The sequence below is a fragment of the Mastomys coucha genome, unplaced genomic scaffold, assembly GCF_008632895.1.
Source record: "Mastomys coucha isolate ucsf_1 unplaced genomic scaffold, UCSF_Mcou_1 pScaffold22, whole genome shotgun sequence".
NCBI lineage: Eukaryota > Metazoa > Chordata > Mammalia > Rodentia > Muridae > Mastomys > Mastomys coucha.
In genome coordinates this window covers 163,558,536-163,578,435 of record NW_022196905.1, presented here as the reverse complement: position 1 = coordinate 163,578,435, position 19,900 = coordinate 163,558,536, and the positions used below count along the sequence as shown (strand labels likewise).

General features: G+C 44.5%; 1 protein-coding gene and 1 long non-coding RNA gene across 3 annotated transcripts in view; one reads left to right on the top strand and one right to left on the bottom strand.

Moving 5' to 3' along the window:
* The window catches only part of LOC116069006, a 7,450-nt gene extending 1,528 nt beyond the window's left edge, over window positions 1-5,922 (top strand). The window contains exons 3-5 of the long non-coding RNA XR_004109797.1: window positions 1,019-1,156; window positions 5,272-5,496; window positions 5,782-5,922. This is a non-coding gene — a long non-coding RNA (uncharacterized LOC116069006). The remainder of the gene's footprint in view (window positions 1-1,018; window positions 1,157-5,271; window positions 5,497-5,781) is intronic.
* Window positions 5,923-8,512: 2,590 nt separating this feature from the next.
* Thsd1 (thrombospondin type 1 domain containing 1) overlaps window positions 8,513-19,900 on the bottom strand; it is a 29,759-nt gene continuing 18,371 nt past the window's right edge. The window contains exons 4-5 of one of the 2 annotated variants that reach the window (XM_031339241.1): window positions 16,372-16,530; window positions 8,513-10,136 (exon numbers count right to left, since the gene is read on the bottom strand). In XM_031339241.1, coding sequence (XP_031195101.1) covers window positions 8,755-10,136; window positions 16,372-16,530 — 1,541 coding nt within the window. In that variant the 3' untranslated portion in view covers window positions 8,513-8,754. The remainder of the gene's footprint in view (window positions 10,137-16,371; window positions 16,531-19,900) is intronic. The other variant, XM_031339242.1, reaches the window with a different exon arrangement.

The following is a 19,900-nucleotide window of genomic DNA, read 5'->3' as shown; positions in this document are numbered from 1 at the left end:
ATATTGGCTGTGAGGTTGTCTGCCTTATGTGCAGATATGTCCCCTGTATCCCTAGATTTTTCCAGGACTTTTAACATGAGGTGATGTTAGATTTTGTCAAAGGCTCTTTCTGCATCTAATGAGACAAACCTAGGGTCTCTGCCTGTGAGTCCCTTTATGTGGTAGGTTACATTTATTCATTTCTGTAAGTTGAGTCATCTCTGGGATGCAGCTGACTTGATTATGCTAGATGTGTTTATAAATTTGGTTTATAAGTAGGTTTTAATCATTTATTTTTTAGATTATGGTGTAGTTATGTAATTTCTTCCTTCCCTTTTCCCTCAAACCCCCTCACATGTACCCCCTTTTTTTCTCTCTTAACAATTTATGTTCTTTTCCTCAATAAATGTTTGACTGGGAATGTTTGTATATATGTTCATCACAGAGATTGGCCTAGAATTTTCTTTTTGTTGCGTCTTTATACAGTTTTGTCATCAGTGTAATATTGGCTTCATAAACAGAATTTGGAACTGTTCCTTGCCTAGTTTATGAAATTCCTTGACATTGTATTGGGTCTTTTAAGAAGGTCTGGTAGACCTCTGAGTTGAATCCATATAGATCTAGTAGGCATTTTTAGGTTAGTAAAATTTAATTACTGCTTCTATCTCATTTATATTATGCTTCTGTTTAAATTATTTCCTTCCTCTTGATTTAACTTTAATGTGTAAATATTTCTAGAATTCATCCATTTTTTGATATCTTCCAGTTTCGTAGAGTAGTGATTTTTAAAGTATGCTGTTATGATGCTCTGAATTTCCTCAGTGTCTGTTGTGATGTCTCCCGTAGGCTTGGATTTTTCAAAACCTACTTTAATAAGGGTTCTTAAATTCTTCAACCCCCCTTCTAGCCCACCACCCACCAGAGTAGTGGAAAAGAAAGGTTAATAGGAGATGGGGGTCGTAGACCTGTTTAGAAATAGTTCTTTAGGGCTAATCCAATCATCATTGTCAGTAATCCATACCTCTAACAAACACCAAAGCAAATCAGCAGGGGCAGTCCAGTCCGCTTGGAAATTACCACAGCAGTTCTACCTAGAAGAAACCAAGAGGCTCTGCCCAGCCAGCCCAAGTCTGAGGAAGCAGCAAGAAGCCACCAGAATATCATGAGAAGTTCTTTGGTGAGTTATTCTCTACGAAGCCAGGACAAGTGAAGATCAGCAATGTGATGCAAGGCAAACCAATGCCAGAGCCTCTTCCCACTGTCTGTGGAGTCATATTTATATTCTTTCTAAACACCATGCATCCTCTTACATGTCTTCCCCAGCAGAACATCACATGACATAACTGACTTTCTAAAGAAACCAGAATTTTCCACTCCACCTCCCTTTTCATGTCTCAGTTTATTAGTTTGGATTCTCTTTTTTTATTTTGATTAATTTGGCTAATGGTTTCTCAATCTTGTTATATAACTACAGGTAGCATTATATGGACTAAACAAGTTTTATTTAGGAATATATATGTATATACATATATACATGCAATAAAATTTAGTGAAAAAAGAGGCTGTGAATTTGAAGGAGAGTGAGGAGGGTATATGACAGGTATTGAAGGGAGGAAAAGACAGGGAGAAATGTGATTATATTCTAATCACACATACACACACACACACACACACACACACACACAAAGCCTTAGCAAAAAATAGTAACAAGCAAGAACAATTACAAAGTACATAAGCAAAATCTTTAAAAACTGTAATAGAGAGCAATGGAGGAACACATCCAATATCAACCTCTAGTTTCCACATGTACGCACATGCCTGTGTGCCTGCACACATGAAAACACACATCTTTCAAGCATCATTGTCCTGTAAGCCATTTAATAATGGCTCAAAATAGATACAACGAAAGCTGTATGAGAGCTTATTCTGATCTGACTGACCTAGATGTTTTACTTGGAAAACCGTCCCCGAGGAATGGGAACAGGTCAGCGGGTAGAGACTGCGGGTAAAGTGGAAACACACTGCGGCTCCGGGAAGAGCTGTGGCTCTCATACTGAGAGGTGCATTTTCTAGGACCCTGTCCTTGTTTGTCTAACACACAAAGCCCATCTCCATCTAATCAGCTTTCAAAATACTCTATGCTTCCAGACCTTTCTCTCCAAAATTGTACATGTGTTCCCCGGGATGGAATGGTAACAAAATATCAATTGTCAAAAATACCAATAAAAATTAAATCATTGACTTTTTTTTTTAAACCAGAACTACTTCCTTACATCTTGGATGCAGGCTAATGTCTAATTTACCAATTCCTTGCTGAACTAAAGGAAAATAGCTACAAGGTGATTTGTGTATAATGTGTGACCTTTGGAGTTAAAACAACCAGGCTCAAATCCTGATTTTCTCCTGACTGCCTGTGGCATTAAACAAACACGTAATTTAACTTTTCTTTCTTCATCTACAAAGTAAGCATTATATCTCATAAAGTTGATCTGAGAATTCAATTAATTTGATACATATAAGAGCTTGAGACAATGGCAACACATAGCAGCCAGCCAATAAGTGCTAATTATTTTAATTTAGTACAATCTTACAGCAGATCAGCATTGCTTAAGATTATGAAATTATTACCCCTCTTTTCAGAGCCAAGTACACTCGGAAGTCATGTATTGCATCATGAACCGATGTCAGAAAGAGGGGAGAAGCATGATCTCACTCTTGCATAGTGATTATTGGGTACTCTTGAGAATTCCTTAATCTGAATTTCCCACAGGTGTGCAAATGCCACAGGTGACATACACCCATGTGCCATGAGACTGGTTCATAAAATCCACATTATAAATGCTTCCTAGTTGTTGGAGGGAAATACCTAGTTATACATGGAAAACCACTTCATAATGAGCCCTCCTTTTTTTCATTTTTCACAGACTGTAGCAATAAACAAAACCCTTATGATGAGGGCTAGTGATGCAGATCAGCTGGCAGAGTGCTAGGCTTGGATGCACAAAGCCCCGGGCTCAATAGCCAACACCTCGTAAACTCGGTGTGGTGGCACATGCCTGAAATCAAAGCGTTCAGGACAGAGGCAGAAGAATCAGGAAGTCAAGGTTGCTCTTGGTTCTCTGTCTTCACACACATGCACACACACACACACACACACACACACACACACACGGGGGGGGGGATGGAGGGAGGAAGAGGAGGAGAGTGGAAGGGAGAGACAGACAGAGACAGATAGATGGAGACAGGCACAGACACATAAGGACACACACACACACACAGAGACACCATTCTTAACTTAGGATGAATTTGAAATATCCCGGGCAGGAGAAAGAGCTCAGTAAAGTACTTGCTGCACCATCAAGAGGACCTGAGTTCATTCCCAAGAACCTACATAAAGCCCAGGAAAAGATGTAAGAATTTATAATCCGAGTGCTAGCGTGGTGGAGACAAAATGGCTCCCGGGACTTGCTGGTCAGCCAATCTAGCCTACTTAGCAATCTCAGAGAAGTGAAAAACCCTGTCTCAAATTAAGGTGGAGCATGAGAGAGGAACACACACACACACACACACACACACACAAATATAAACAGCTATACACACACAAATATGCACAGCCACACATGCACACTTACAAAAATACACACATACCCATGCATACATATACATGCATGGACACTTACAAACATACACAGCTACACACACACATACATAGCCATGCACACACACAACTACACCCACACACACAAACATACACAGACACAAACACACATACTTATAAACATACAGATACAAACATACACAGCCACACACACACAAATGATATCCATGACTTTAATAATCTTGCTCAGGCTGGTTTTCAAGACTAAAACCTACCTCTAGGCCGCTTTGGCATCTAAAAGTGTCTCCCAGGTTTTGCTGCCCTTAAGCTTCAAGAGGATGGAAAGTTGTGTTGATGAGAGGAGTAAGATAATAGCGTCTATGTGAACTTTGGAAAGTTGGCTTGCATAGCCATCATAAAGAGGATTCCAATCAACATTTTTTGTCGTTGTTGTTCAGAATGAGCGTGTAGGTTGGAGTCTGTTCCCAGGCCGTAGTTAGTTTTTTTTCCTCTCTCTGAGTTGTTCCTAACTGTGCTAAGTGAAGTTAACCTTAAATGGTAGTCACTCCATTTTATTTGCTGTTTTATGCAAGCCATTGTTAAGCCTTTCTTACTAAATTCTTAGACATTTATTCAAGACTTACGTTTCCACCCATGAACCATCCAGCTACTCTGCTGGCACCACACTCGCCTGGCAGCGGGCCACTGTAGCAACTTTAAGATTACCTCCTCCCAGGAACTCATTAAAGCTGCATTCGATGGCGTCAATTGGAGTCATTCCACATTCACCCAACAGGCATTTATAGGGCACCTACTCTGATCATAATGAAGAATCTCAAAGGCAGTTAAGGCATGGCTTCCCACTTTTCATCCATTGAAGATTTTTTTTTAGTTATTAATTTATTAGTTATTAGTTATGAACGAGTATTTGCCTGCATGCATGTATGTGTGCTATGGGCATGCCTGGTACTTTCAGAAGTGGGAAAAGGACATCTGATACCATGAAACTGGCATTTAGATGGTTGTGAGCTGGCCATGTGGGTGCTGGGAACTGAACCCCAGTGTTGTGCAAGAGCAGCAAGCATGCTTAACTGCCGAGTCATCTCTCTAGCCCTTCATCCCCTGTCCTATTAAGAGGATTTAAATATAGCAAGTCCAGGCATCAGTTCCCTTTCTTGTTATGTTAAGGACTGAATCCAGGTCCTTCCATGTGCTAGGCGAATGTTCTAACACTCAGCCAAATCCTCGGTTTTTCAGTTTTCTCTTAATCTTCTGGACAGACTTGCTCCTAACAATTCCCAGAAGTAAAACAGTTTTCCTTGTTATTTATAACTAAAATCACAGCCCTTCTGCTTCTAATATCCTAATCTTGCTCTTGCCTATGGGCTTTTTGGTTTTGTTTTTTTGTTTTGTTTTGCTTTTTTGGTGGTAGTGGCTGTATGAAACGAACCCAGGACCTCAAGCACACTAAGGACATGTTCCACTTCTGAACTACGTTCATCATATCTGCTCAGTGGAAGAGCTCTTGCAAGTGGATTTGATCAGCAGTTGAAAACACAGGCAACCCTCATGTTAAATGTGAGGTGGTGATGTGCAGTCCAATCAGATTGAGTAAGAATTCTGTTCTAGATGCTTTTTCGAAGTATGTGGGAATTAAAAACAATGAGACTTCTTTTATTCCCTCCTGTGCTCAGAGTCTCTCAGAAAAGCAGACAGGGGCAAAGCAATCGTCTCTGTTGGGTGACAGCAGACAGACTTGACTGCTCACTTGGTGGACAGAGCACAGAAGGGTCCTGTGTGTGGAGAACATCATGTATGAAGCTTACAGAATGAAGAAGGGTGTTAACAGGCCATGAAGTGTACAGAGTTGCTGTGTCAATAGGTGCCTGGTCCTGAAAGACCCATGCTGAGAAGTTTGTGTAAGTTTTACCACTGGGAGTCAAAGAAAGGGGATTCCTTAGGGTGAGTGGAATGATTAGGTTTGCATTTAATAAAGAATTTTCTGGCTCCTGTGGGTGGAATGAACTAGATGAGTAGAAGATAGAACAGGAACATTTTAGAAATTTAATAAAAAGGATCATGCTGGGTGAAAAAAACTTATGGCTAGATAGGCCCCAGGCCCTAGAGGAGAACCTACTACCATTATTCTGCAAGGTTGACATAGTATTAAACCAATTCCTGATGCCCTATGATTATATCCACAGATCAAGGCACCTCTCAACTCTCATGAAAGAAGCTTTTGTTCGCAGTAAACAATGATCGACACAGAGACAGACTCACAACTTACCAAGGTACTGAAAAGAAAAAGACTGCAGGATGTTCTGTAGTATGTGAGTGAATAAATTCTCTCACAGCCCTCCTTCCAAAAGATCATTGCAGAAAAATGGCTGATAAAATCGCAGGCAGGCAGTTGTGTTCAGAAAAACTGCCTTCTGCACACACAGCACGGTAGCTATGCATGTGCACTCTGTCATGGTGACAGTGTGCACAAAAAGCCAGCGCAAACTCCAGCATGGAGAAGAGAGCAGGGCATGAGGTCCCACCCTAGCCGAGAGCTACCGTTACCATTTCTAGCTTCCCAGAAGGAACACTCAGTCCTCTCTGAATGCAGAACCCAGTGCAGGGCCATCACACTGCAGTGGGAGTCCACACACCAAAGTGTATTTGGGCAATTTGCCTTGACGGGAAGAAAAGATAAAAGATTGGATGGAAAGGGAAAGGGGAATGGATCTGGGAAGAGGTGGAGCAGGGAATCTGAATAGGATCAAAACTCAGTGTACAACATCCTCAAATAACGTTTAATTAAGAAAAAGGATGATGTGCCATACAACCAGAATGGAGAAAGCAGAGACCGCATCTGATGGTTACTAGGTGCACAGACATGGCGAAACCAAGTCCAAAGTGACTTGCAAGTTTCCAGCTTTGGTGGTCAGCTGCATATCAGTGTTGTACTGAATATAGAACTGTTTCGGGAGGACAAAAAGATGTTTGGGGATCTAGAGTTGGATTACCAGTTCAAAGGTTTCTAGAAGGATCATAGTCAAAGAGCTGAAGATCATGTGCTTGAGACTCTACCCTGTGGGTGGTGGCTGGATGGACGGGCTAGCCTGGGAGTGTCCTGAGTAAGGAGAGGAGAGTGACAAAAAAACAATAAGAAGTTGTAACCATGAAATCTCAGCAATACGGTTAGCCAAAAAGACTGGTGCGGCAACAACACTAGGCAACATGCTAACACGGCAGGGGGAATTGCACAGGGTCCCAGAAAGAGCTCCAAGCAACTGAGAGCTGCTGAGAGAGGGGGTTTCAATTCAATCTCAAGTGACCAGTCCTACACACACACACACACACACACACACACACACAGTCACAACTGTCTCATATCCACACACAGTCACATCCACACACAGTCACACACACACACACAAAGTCTTACACACACAGTCACACACACAATCACATACACACAGTCACGTCCACACAGACACAACTGTCTCATATCCACACACAGTCACATCCACACACAGTTATGAACTTGAGAGGGAGTAATTAGAGAGGGGTGGGAAGGATGTAAATATAGTACTTGTGTAAAATTCTAAAATACATGCTAATTTTAAAATTTTAGATTAAAAACTACATTTAGAGCATTTCTTCTCAGTAAAGTGAGCACAGACACATGGCAGGAGTCGAGACTGTCGGGATACAGATAATAAACATAGAAATCTGGCAAGCTTACCCAGATCAGTGAAGTTACATATGCTAAGATAATCTGAAACACGGAGCCAGCAAAATGCTGGCTAAGCATGACACCAAAAAATAAAAAAATACTTATGTGTGAGACCTCTATAAACTGAAATCTCATGTCTCATGAATGCATTTCCTTTATAATGATTTACAGTGTAAAGTGTTATTAAAAATCATTCTAATTCAACCACAACTGGTTTTAAGGCGTTTCCCTGGCTGGCCACTCACTATATCTTTATTAAGCCCCTTTTCTATAGCAGCCACTGGGACTAGAACACAGACACACAATGGTAAGAAACAGAAAATCTGTTGACTGAAATTTACAACTCATTCACTAAAAAGTTCAATAAAGCATCTTTTCTCTTGGAGGCAGGGGTTCACGGTTAGTGTGAGCCCAGAACACGGGGCTGGTAGCATCACTCAACAGGAAAGCTCTCAGCGCAGTGTTCCTCACGAATTCCCACTTCTCCAAAGCTGTTTTGGTCTCAGAGTCACACTGCTGGGTAGATCTCTGGGAATCTGGAACAAGCAATCATGTGCCCTCTGTGTCAAAGGGTGGCCCACAAGCCCCTGAACTTGGATAAAGAACAAAGCTTTCTGGCGAGACAAATAAAGAAACTGGAGAGTAACAAGCCCGGCTCTCCTTTCATCCATGAGAAGCCGCTGTCAGACAGCTCTGGACAATCCACCCGTCCTGTTCCTGAAGAGCAGATAGTCATCACTGAAACACTTCCAAAGGAAGCACATTTTAATTTAAAAACAAAAAGTCACAAGTGACAGTTGAACAAACATTAACTTTTGAAACTACCATGTTGACATTTGTGATTTTCCCCTATCTGAAACCTCCCCAGCTGCCCGACATCCTGATAAACTCTAAAAGAAGGAAATCAATCTAAAGGCAGGATGGGCGTGGTAGCTGGAGGTCACGTGAGCTTGTAGCTATTTGCGTGTATGCTGATAAATCGTTAGGCCCCTGGGCAGAAAGGCTTTATGCCACTTGGTACCTTGGTAACAAACTTCAAAAGAAGCAGCCCCATATTTAGGCTGCTGTGTTTGGTTCCTACTTTACAAGGAAGCAAGATGCAAGCTCCCGCCTATAATGGTTCTGCACACACGTCAGCCATTGGAAAGCTCCTCCCCACTGGGAAAAGCGCCCAGATTCCCAAGTTGGAAACATTCAGTGTTCAAAATGCATCATACATTTGCCTTCTTTAAATTTTATTATTAGTAATAAGCCAATGGAAAAGGGATAACAAAAAGGTAAGTTCAGGATAAATCACTTTTTCCTGATTAATTAAAACCACATGTGCACACACACATCCTCTGGGTGAACTAATTCCCACGGTTGTACAATAACAGCCAACAGAAAGCACGGGAGCAGGGGGTATTGCCAGCGGGGTGATGGACCCTGGGTGAGAGCCCTGCCGCTTCCTAGCCTAGATCACTAACTTCTCCACGCTAAGTGTACTCGTGGTTTCGTCCTCTTCGTTGGAGCCGAAGTATCCTGGGAGGTCCAGCATTCTCTGCTCAGCCTCGGTGAGGCGGAAAGAGGTATTGTCGTAGAAGGCGAACTCGGGGTGGATGGGGAAGCTCTGGCATTTATCTTTTCTGAAGTGAGAAGGGCTAAGCTGACTGACTTTCTGGTAGCTATCTTTGAGGAAAATGGGGGAAGACTGCTTCCTTGAGGCACTCCTGTGACTGGGGGACGGTCCCCTGTGGGCTCGGTGAGGCTCCATTTTCTCAGCTCCTGCCACCAATCCTGCCTGGCGATCCCCGGGATCCGGTTTCCTCCTGGGATGCCCCACAGTGTAGGATTTGGAGAGTGGACCTAAAGGACTGCTGGTCCGACCTGCCCCTTGGAAGTGTTCTGGTCTCTCTGGAAGCAGGTGAGCACTTCGACTGGGAGGCCGACACCTATCCTCCATCTGGTCCCAAGTCCGCATCCTGGAACTGTAGGCGGGGGCCTGGCGAGGAGTGAGGGCTGATAAACTCCTCTCCCGGAAAGGGCGAGACTGCTTGGTTTCATGAAAACTAGCAGTCCTCCTGAAGAGGGAACTTCTGGAGTGGCACCTCTCGGAAGAGCCATCTCTCCCACCAGTCGACCTCATCTGCGACTTACGGATCAGGGTCTGGCTGGGACTGACTGCACAGCTGGGCAGAGGCACGATGCCATCCAACCTGGAGGGGGGCCTTTCCCCGGTACCTGCCCCAGGCTGGTCCAGAAATGGAGACTTGATTCGGAACTTGCTTGCTGCTGCTGCCTCTTCGGGGCATTCCAGGTCTAAAGGAGGGCTGGCCGTGGCATCCACTACAGTGTCTGTCAGGGGACTCTGAGACACGTGGTACACCTTGGTAGTTTCTGTCAGCCCTTTCTTCTTCATCTCCTTCAACTGCTGCTGGGCAAGGCGGTAGCTAAACAGGGGCGGGATAATCTTCTGAGCGTTGGACTGGAAGCTCTCACTGCCCGAGGCCTCATCCTCAGGAGGCGCTGACCCACTGCACCGGTAAGTCAATGGGATGCCCGTGTCCCCTGGGCTTCCCCTAGGACCATCACCCGCGTCCGAGAAGCTTCCGCGAGGCTCGCTCAGTTCGCAGATGTTCTCTTCATCCGAGTTCTTCCGGAAGCCAGGGGAGTGGATGGAGTTATGGCGAGCTGGGGTGCTGCATTTGGGGGCTCTGCCAAACCTCCTCCAGAGGGTGATGAGCACGGTGGCAAAGATGATGAACAAGCACAGGGAGATCCCTGTGACGGTCACCACGTTGTTGGACTTCACTGGCTCCTGGGGTGGAATAGGCGATGGACCTGGTGACCGGAAAACTTGAAAAAGGAAAAAAAAAAAGTTAAAACAAAATATATTCTCTTATGTTGATGTCTCTGTGTGGTTTTAGGGACTCAGCAGTTGCCCCAGGTGGAGCAATTAAAGCAGAAGGAAAGAACGGAACACTTGGGTTTCATGCTAAGAGTTGACGGCAATGAGATGAGCAGTAAAGCGAAAACCCTGCAAAAATAGGGACCACAGAAAGGAGGCTGCCGGGAAACCACAACCAAGAGACCTCTGGGCTCAGTCACTCCTGCCAAGCAAGACTCCTGGCTTTTGAGGATGGGAACATGGGCTAGCTATAATTAAGTGTACCTATGAGAGGCACGTGGGGAACCTGTAGGTATAAAACTCAAAACCAGATTCAGGTAAACAGTACCTAACCTTTCACAATTAGCAAGACTCACAGAGGAAAATAATGGCTATTAGCTATGCAGTACATCACCACTGGGCCCATCCTGACCTCCAGAACCCATCCTCCAGAGGGAAGCATCCTGCATCTCTACGCCCCACAGTCAAGACCCTTTCCAGCATCCACATGGCAGTGTCGCCTTCACATCCAAACACCAACTCGTGTCCCACAGTCAAGGCATTTTGTGAAGGGACAGAGCCCCTGTGGAGTCTCAGCCTGTATTGCCTCCCAAACACCGGGAAACCTGATTCGAATTGCCACCTGACCTCACTGCATCCCACCCACTCCCCTCACTGCCCACTAAATCGCCTGTCCCTTTTTCTCTACGGTCGTACTCTGTGTTTCGCCACCTCAACTGCTCCCAGTGTTTCTCTTGTGCCTTTCTACTGTTTCCAGAGCACACCTGATTACTAACTACTCATACTCCATCCCTCTGCAGAGGGAGCCTCATCCGGCTTCCTCATCTCAGACAAAGCCAGTCCACCCCACAGAGTGACTCCCAACTTCAGCTGAAAGCTGTTACACATGATAGGTCTGAATTTTTTTTTTTTTAATATCAGGGTCTTTTTTACTTGTGTATCTGTATGTGTGTACTTGTGCACATGTGTTTGCTTATATGCGTGTTTGTTATATGTGCACTTGAGTGCACGTGTGAATGCATGTGCACATATGTGTACTCAAGCATGTGTGTGTGTGTATGTGTGTGTGTGTGCATGCACATGAAAGATGATGCCCTGAGAGGCCAGAGAGAGTTCAAATTCCTTGGAGCTGGAGGTACAGGAACCTGTAGTTCAGGCCCCTGCAAAGATTTGAATTGCAGCTTGACATACTCCGGAAGAAGGAGCCTCAACTGAGAAACCGCCTCCACCCAGTTATCCTTAGGGCGCGTCTGTGGGGGCACTTTCTTGGTTAATAACCCATGTAGGTGGTCCCAGCCCACTGTGGGCAATACCATCCTTGGGCAGGTGGGCCTGCTCTGTATTAGGAAGGTAGCTAAACATGAACCCCGGAGCAAGCAAGTCACAGTATTCCTCTGTGTTCTCCGCTTCAGTTCCTGCCTCCAGATCTCTGCTTGCTTTTCCTCAGTGGTAGACTGTAATGTGAAAGATGAAATAAGCTCTTTCCCACCCTAGTCTGAAGCAAGAGTCAAGACCTAGGTATGTGAATTCTCAGCTGATGCACCTAATGTCTGAGCAAAGAGAGAGAAAACTTGTGGCTGTGCAGGCCTATGCCTCTGCTCTTCTGCAATGTCCAACCTCAGGTCCCCACAGAGCTTCTTCTGCCATAAGCACAGCAGCTGTTGCACCTCTGCTGGCCTCTTTCTCACACTTGGAAAAAGTGGGTCCCCCGACCAATGCTCTCTGAGCAGCCCTTCCCCAAGGGGTCAATCCCTCTGGCCAATTATCCCAGTGACTTCTCCAGCCCCACACTCCCACAGCCCCTCATACTCCTTGTCTTCCCGCCCTGCTTAGTGGAAGATGAGTCCTCATCTGCTGACATGCTGCTGGTCTATCACCAACTTAGCCTCCCACAGTGCAGTTCTCCCTGTACTCACCGAGTGAGCTCTTAACAGTCACCATATAGTTCAGTCCCACAGTACTGTCAGTCATTTTGTGACTATTTCAATTCCCCTGCTTGCTTTATTGATTAAAACTCATTCTATTAGAGAGATAAGCATCTCTCTATATTTAACCATCTATATTTAACATCCTTCTAGGGAATGAATCCAAGGCCTCACACATCTAAGGGCTCTTACCTCTGAGCTACATCCCTAGCTCTTTCTCCTCCTCCTCCTCCTCCTCCTCCTTCTCCTCCTCCTTCTCTTCCTCCTTCTCTTCCTCCTCCTTCTCTTCCTCCTCCTTCTCTTCCTCCTCCTCCTCCTCTTCTTCCTCCTCCTCCTCCTCTTCTTCCTCTCCCTCCTTCTCCTCCTCCTCCTCCTCCCCCCCTTCCAAGAACTGGTGCCTTCTCCTGATGTACCTAGTTTTAAGGGAATATAGTTTCACAGGCCATTGAATGAGCAGCATTAGATAGAGTCCTGGCTTTCAGCCTTCATGCCTGTCATTTGTCACATCCATTTGTGCATCCCCTACCTTTCCCTGAATCTCTATTGCTGCCACATCCTTAAGGGGCACTCTTTACTATACCTACCCTTTGTATTTGTATTCACGTTACGGTCAAAGATGCACCCACAACACAGGTTCAAACCTTTGAGACCTATCAGGACACTGTACTCTTCCTGTCTCCTCCTAGCACACCATTGTCTAGCGACAGTGAACTTGTTGCAGCTTTCAGGTCTCCAAGCTGTTTTCTCTGACACCTTCAATCACTTTAAAAACAAAACAAAACAAAACTCTCTTGCCTAGCTTGCTCGCCTGGATGGTACAGTCTCCCTTCTCAAACTTCAGCTCACACATCACCTGCTTTGAGAACTGAGTTGTCCCCAGCATGGATTTTCACCCTACATGCTACCATAGAAAGCTGTGTGTGTGTACCTTTATCATTCTGGGCCTTGTATTACATTTCTCTATGTACCTTCTAGGCTACTATATCACATTTCAAGACAAGGATGTATCTTGTAAGTAAAATCAATATATTCCCAATCCTACTCACAGTTAACTGTATCCTGCACACAGTTGGTGCCCAACAAACCTTAGTATGACTGATTCATTCATTATTAAAAATACCTAGCAAAAGGACCACTACGATACTAGATGGGATGTTGTACTCTCTTGCTGAAGTGCTACATAGCTGCCCTCAGACAGGGACACCAAAGCATTTCCTTCCATAGCCAGTCAACACTCTGGATCCTCGATTCAGCAACAATCGGCGAATGTCTGTTCCCTGATGTACCACTTCTTTTATAGGGCCATGACTGCTGATGACAGGGTGGAAACATTCCAGTCCCACAGCACAAGTCGCTTTCTCTGCTCTATTACCTTCTGACTCCCCTCTGGAAACTTCAAAACAAACACAGCTGGAAAATAGCTGCTGGTCTAGCCCATCCCTGCCTTCCTCGATGTCAAGCAAAGGGGATGACTCTGTCATTACGTACATCTTTACCTCTCTAGACAGTGGCAGACAGAGAATAGGCAAAAGCAAATACATGGAAAGAGAACTTTATCCAAATAATCGTTTATCTCAGGCCTTTGGTGTACAGGAAGGGGGACATTCAGCAGTTAGCTGTCTTGTTAAGAACATGCACGTTTCCAGACCCTGTCCATTATAACAGAAGTTAGATGTCAGGACATGAAATATAATCATGTTTCTCCCAAAACAACTGCTACTTCCACTTGCTGATGCCACATCCAGAAAGCCACACTGGCACAAATATAAAGGCAAAGTATTCGAGACATGCAGCTTACTATGGAGTTGGTACTACTCCCTTGGATCACTTATTTTGTGACCCTGGGCAAGGCACCTCCATGTGCCCAGAGCCTTCCTCTGGACTGTGAAGGGTCTAGGGTCATCACTTAGTACCTGGGCATTGTCTCCTGGATGCTTGGAGACATCAGACTCTGTAGGCGTCTTATTTGCACAGAGTTCGAACACATCCTCTTGCTCCTGAAGACATTCTTAGGTCACCTATATTGCCCAGTATAGTACAGAAGTTGTATAACTAGTTGCCATACTGTGTTGTTCACACAATGATTACAAGAAAAATGGCTGGGACTGGTGAGATGGCTCAGCAGGTGAGGGTACTATAGAAGAATTTTAATCCAGCAACCTGGCTGTTCTGGCAAGGGAATCACATCCAAAGACATTCTAGGTCTGTGTAATCTAGCTGGAATGACACACCTTTAATCCCTCTGGGTGGAACATAGACACACCTTTAGCACACACCTTTAATCCCTAAGAATGTAACTAAGGTTAGTTTGTAGAAGGAAGCAGCCATGTTTGAAAGTGATGTCTAATTGAGGGGCAGACAAAGTGATGAACCAGAGAAAGATTTGACAGAATGAGGCAGAAATAAGATACACCCACCTCTCATGAAAACAGACAGGAAAGAGAAGCCTCTTAAGAGAGCAGTACAGAGAGGGGAGATGTGGGAGAAAGAGGGGAGAGGAGAGGCAATTTTACAGAGACAGGTTGCAGGTAAAGATAGAACATGCCAGAAAGTGAGAAGGGGCTAGAAAATTAGAACAGATTGCCAAAGTTAGTTTGCAGTCAAGCACAGAAATTCATTCAGAAGCCAAGAGAAGCTAGATTGAGAAGCTTGGAGAAGGGTTTTGAGCCAGAACAGCTGAGTTGAACTAGCCAGCTGGAGTCCAGAAAGAACTAGAAAGGGTGAGGTTATGCAGCACAATTGTCCAAGAAGACAATTACATCTTGTGAATAAAAATACATTTACAGGGCACTTTCCACAGGCACTGACAACCTGAGTTTGACATCCAGACTCCACACAGCAGAAGGAACAAATGTCTGCGAATTATCCTGTGACCTCTACAGAAGTCCCATGGCACACGCATGCACTCAAAAGTTCGTGTACATTCAAAAATTTTAAATGTTAAGAAAAGAAAAAAATATCTTTACATGATCAGATGCAATTTCCTCTGAAGGATTCAGGACTTTTTAAAGAAGATGGGGTGGCTGACAGTGAAAAGAAGAGCCTAGGCTAGGGTTACAAGAAGAAGATAAAGTGGAGAATAACATTCGTCAGACTCTAAAGCAAGGGAGACAGGGCCTACAGCACTGGCTGAAAGACCTTCCAAAAGCACAGGGGAGGGCACTGGGAAAGACGCTGGATGCCTATGGTTTGGGCTCAAAGGTTCTCTGAGATCCAAACACAGGAAAACATCTAGTTTCTCCTAATCCCCAAAGGGCAAGAACTAAGGATGCCTTTGAATCTAGAAACAGAGAGTATAAGAAGGTGGGCCTCTGCAGAGCAACTTCATCTAAAGGTCGGGGCCACAGAAAAAGCTGGCCAACCAACCAAGCTGCTTCTCAACGGGTGGCTGGTTTAAGGAAAACAAGGAGCCGTTATCACTTTAACTGTAGATAAATGCCATTCAGCTCCTCTGAGAAAGCAAACCTGGCTCCGCCAAGGGATCATCACCTGCATGGATCGCTTATACCAACTACCCTTTGAGAACCTATCAGGGGAGACCTTGATCATGCGTTTTGTAAAACACAGACAAGTCCAGTCCCTGTGGATGGCAAGGAAGAAAATCCCTAGCCCCCTTCCTCCCAGATAGAACTGGTAATAAATAAGCTTAGGCCACTGAACAGAGGGGGAACAAACAACTGTTTCATTTTGACAATTGATGGTCTACACTCTCCCTTTGTACAACCTCTGAGATGACAGGTACGGGAGACACGGGGGCGGGGTGGGAGGGAATGACAGCAACTAGCAGGGCATGGGAGTATGTCTGCAATTTTGTGCATTTCAGGGACTGGAGCAAAATAAAAATTCAGGACCAACCTGAGCTACAGAGTGAGCTCTGCTCACCCCTACCGAAAATAAATAAATGAATAAATAAAAATCTGATACCAGCAAGATGGCTCAACTGTTAAAGTCTCTACTGCTCCATCCTTGGACTCCATACGAATAAGGAAGAACAGATTCTCTAGACACTCTCCGCCAACGATTTCTGTATCTTTTAAAAATTACTTAATATGTCTGAATCTTTAGACCTACTCTTAAGTCCTGTCACTTCACTGGCAAGTTACGGTTCCGACTACTTCAGTGTCTTAGACACTGCTAAGTACAAAGCCAGAACAATCAATGATCAGAGCAGCAAGCTTCCTCTGAACAGCGGGTCCCAGACAGGCCTGGTTGACAGAGGCTCTGAGGAGTGACCCTGAAAGGAAGCGAGAACACCTACCAGCACACTCCTCCAGGGAGCATGGAGAGGTCTCTGAGGACAGTCCAGAGCAGCTGGGGCTGGAGGGGAAAGAAGTGACACACACGCGGCGACGCTCTCGGACAGCATCCCCGCACGTGGTGCTACACGGGCTCCACGGCTGCCATGGTCCCCAAGTTTCTGCAAGGATATAAGTCACGCTTTTAGTGCTAATTCATTTGAGAAATTGGGATTTAACTACACCCAAATGAAACAGCAACACTCAAAAGCTCTGGTTTTAAAAGGCTAGAAGTTAAAAAAAAAATTCTTGCAGATGTAAAACTCTATGTTGGTCTTCATCTCAAAACAAAGAAAAGCCGTATAGTCTATAAAATCTTAGCTAGTCCTAGACTTCTTGCAACCCACCAGAGGTCAAGGGGGCAAAGGGCCACCCTACAGAGAATGGAGAGTCAGGCCTCTCCAAGGAAAGAGGGGCTGCAAACTCCTGTTTGCCTGGGACAGAATTCAGGGCCCGCCCACACAAGCTCATTAGAGCACTTCTAAAATGTACTGAATCACTGAGAGAGAAGGATGAAAACTCACAGCCCCAGGGGACAAGATAAGAAGGGGAATTTGTACCCACTCATAGTCTCTCTTCTTCCGGGATCCCACCAGAAAAACTGGGGACGAACACAGGACTAGACAAGCCTCCTTACAGTGTGTGTGTGTGTGTGTGTGTGTGTGTGTGTGTGTGTGTGTGTGAGCGTGCACACGCGCGCACACGCGAAGAGGGACTAAGTCACAGTAACAAAAAGACATCCAGCCCTACAGATCCTTCCATCCATCTCTTCCACGAACATCAGCCTCAAACACTGAGGACAACTTAGCAAACTGTCATGCTGACAGCACTTGCGGGGGGCAAACTGCTGCGACAGACTGGAAAGAAAGACATTCCCTGAGTGGGGTGGTGGTGCGGAGGAGAGCTGAAAATGTCCTGGGCCCACACTATTCAAGGCCTTGCCCTACTACATATCATAGAGGCCTGCCTCATCCCTGAGATTCGGATAGCCAAACAAGATGCACATGCACATAGGAAAATGTACCACTGCTGTAAACTGAAGAGACCAGCAGAAATGCTAACACCCCAGAACTGCAGTTATAAAGATGAACAATGCCTTCCACCAGCTCCCAAGTATATTTGGCACATTTAAAGAAAATAAATATGAATACAGGGAGCTAGAAACAACTCAATGGAAACATAAAGATTCTCTAAGTAGAATACGTACCCAACAGCACATGATAGGAGTCGGAAACACACCCCAACCCCACCCTGTGCTCACGGGTTGGGAGGTTTGACCGAATGGAAAGTATTTAGGTCCTAAGGGCTCTGCCAATATGAATGATGCTAATTAGTTTCATCGCAAAGGACTCGGGATGTGCCCTCTTTGGCTTTTTCTGCTGTTCCCCCTGATGTCAGAGATGGAAGGTCCTCACCAGATGCAGGCTCCTTGACTTTGGCCTCCCCAGGATCTAGAATTAGCAACAAACCCCAGTTCCTTATAAATTATCCAGACTCAGATAGTCTGTTGGTACATACAGCACCAAGATGCACTAGTTAACAAGGGGGATGGTGTGAGTGAGAGAAGGCCAAACAACTGTGGATAACGGGAAGACATCATGCAGACGTTCACACGTGTAAGTGGAATTCTGGAAGGCTACAGCAGAATAGGAGAGAAATCACCTGAAAGGATATGTCTTAAAACTATCCAAAATTAACAAAGATACTAGAGGACAAATTCAAGGTGTTCAGAAAAGATCGAGTAGGACGACACTCAAAAAGGAAAGAAAAACAAAACAGAGACATGGGTCACTAAGTTGGCTTGATGGATAAAGGCGCTTGTCCTGAAACCTGGGGTAAAGGTAGGAGAGAACAGACTTGTAGGATCATACACAAGGGACACACACACACACAGAGACACACACACACACAGACACACACATTTAGGGGCTGGAGAGATGGCTCAGTGGTAAGAGCCATCTCTTCTAGAGGTCCTGAGTTCAATTCCCAGCAACCACATGGTGGCTCACAACCATCTGTAATGGGATTTGATGCCTTCTTCTGGTGTCTGATAACAACTACAGTGTACTCATATAAATAAATACCCCCTCAAAAGATTTAATATATATATGTATATATATTGTATATATATATATATAAAATTTATAAATTATACACACACACGCACACACACACACACACATATAATTTAAGGGCTGGGAGATGGCTCTAACTCTGCCAGGAAAGTCACCTGCTACCAAGCCTGACAACTTGAGTTCAATCCCTAGGACCAACTTAGTGAAAGGAAAGCAGCAATCTCCCACAAACTATCCTCTGACCTCAACATAGGTGCTCTGGCATGATCACACATACATATGCACACATACACATATATACAAATACACATACACATAAATACACACACATGCACACACACACACATACACTCCTATCTTTTCTTTAAAAAAACAAAGAATGTATACATATAATATTCAAATTTCTGAAATCTAAAGCCAGGCAGGAAGTTTTGAAGGCTGTGGCTGGGAATTGAGAGGAACAGATGAGATCCAGCACACATTGAAGAACGTATGAAGAATTACAGCTGAATTCTCACCACAAACTGTGAAAGCCACAAGTGGAGTCTAGGGAATTCCACACTTGGTGAAAAACATCTCTCAAAAAACAAAGACAAAGTGGTCTTTTCCAGGCAAACACAGGCCAAAAGAACTGATAGCTAGCAAGCCTTCAACTACTATAAGGTATATAAAGACAAGCATTACAACCGAAGGGAACACAGTTCCAAACACAAGTTCCAGATAAACAAAAAGTGTTCATTTCCTTGTGTTGGTGCACAAACAAACAAGCAAACAAAAACTACGGGTTCTAGAATATAACTAAGTCTAAACTGAAATTTTACCACTGCTAACTGATTAAAACCACAATCAAGTAAAACGCATGACAACTATCAAGCAGTGACCGGGAGAGGGGAACTGAGTGTTCTGTTAAACATCTGCCTTGTGGATGGAGCAATACCTGAAGACATGTTAGAAATAACCTTAGTGTTACACATAGGAACACACAGACTGAGCAAGGCAATTGCCTCGTGTGTGTGTGTGTGTGTGTGTGTGTGTGTGTGTGTGTGTGTGTGTGTGCGCGCGCGCGTGCGCGCACGCGCGTGTCTGTGCCAGAATCTAAACTGGGCTAGCAACACACAAGTGCCAACTCCTGTCCTATCCCTGACATCGATGGTGACTGTGTCTCATCCTATTGGTAGGGACTCCATTTCACAATCTGATGTGACTGGCTAATGAAGACAAAGGGAAAAGGGAAGGCTTAGGAAATAAGTCCTTGCTGTAATAACTACCTTTTAAAAATAAATAAACAAATAGATAAATAGGATTTTTTGCCTCCTTACTGGATGTTTGAAAAACCATAAAAATATATTGTTTTATATTTGTCTAAAATTACATATAACACACACACACACACATATATATATATGTATATATATAT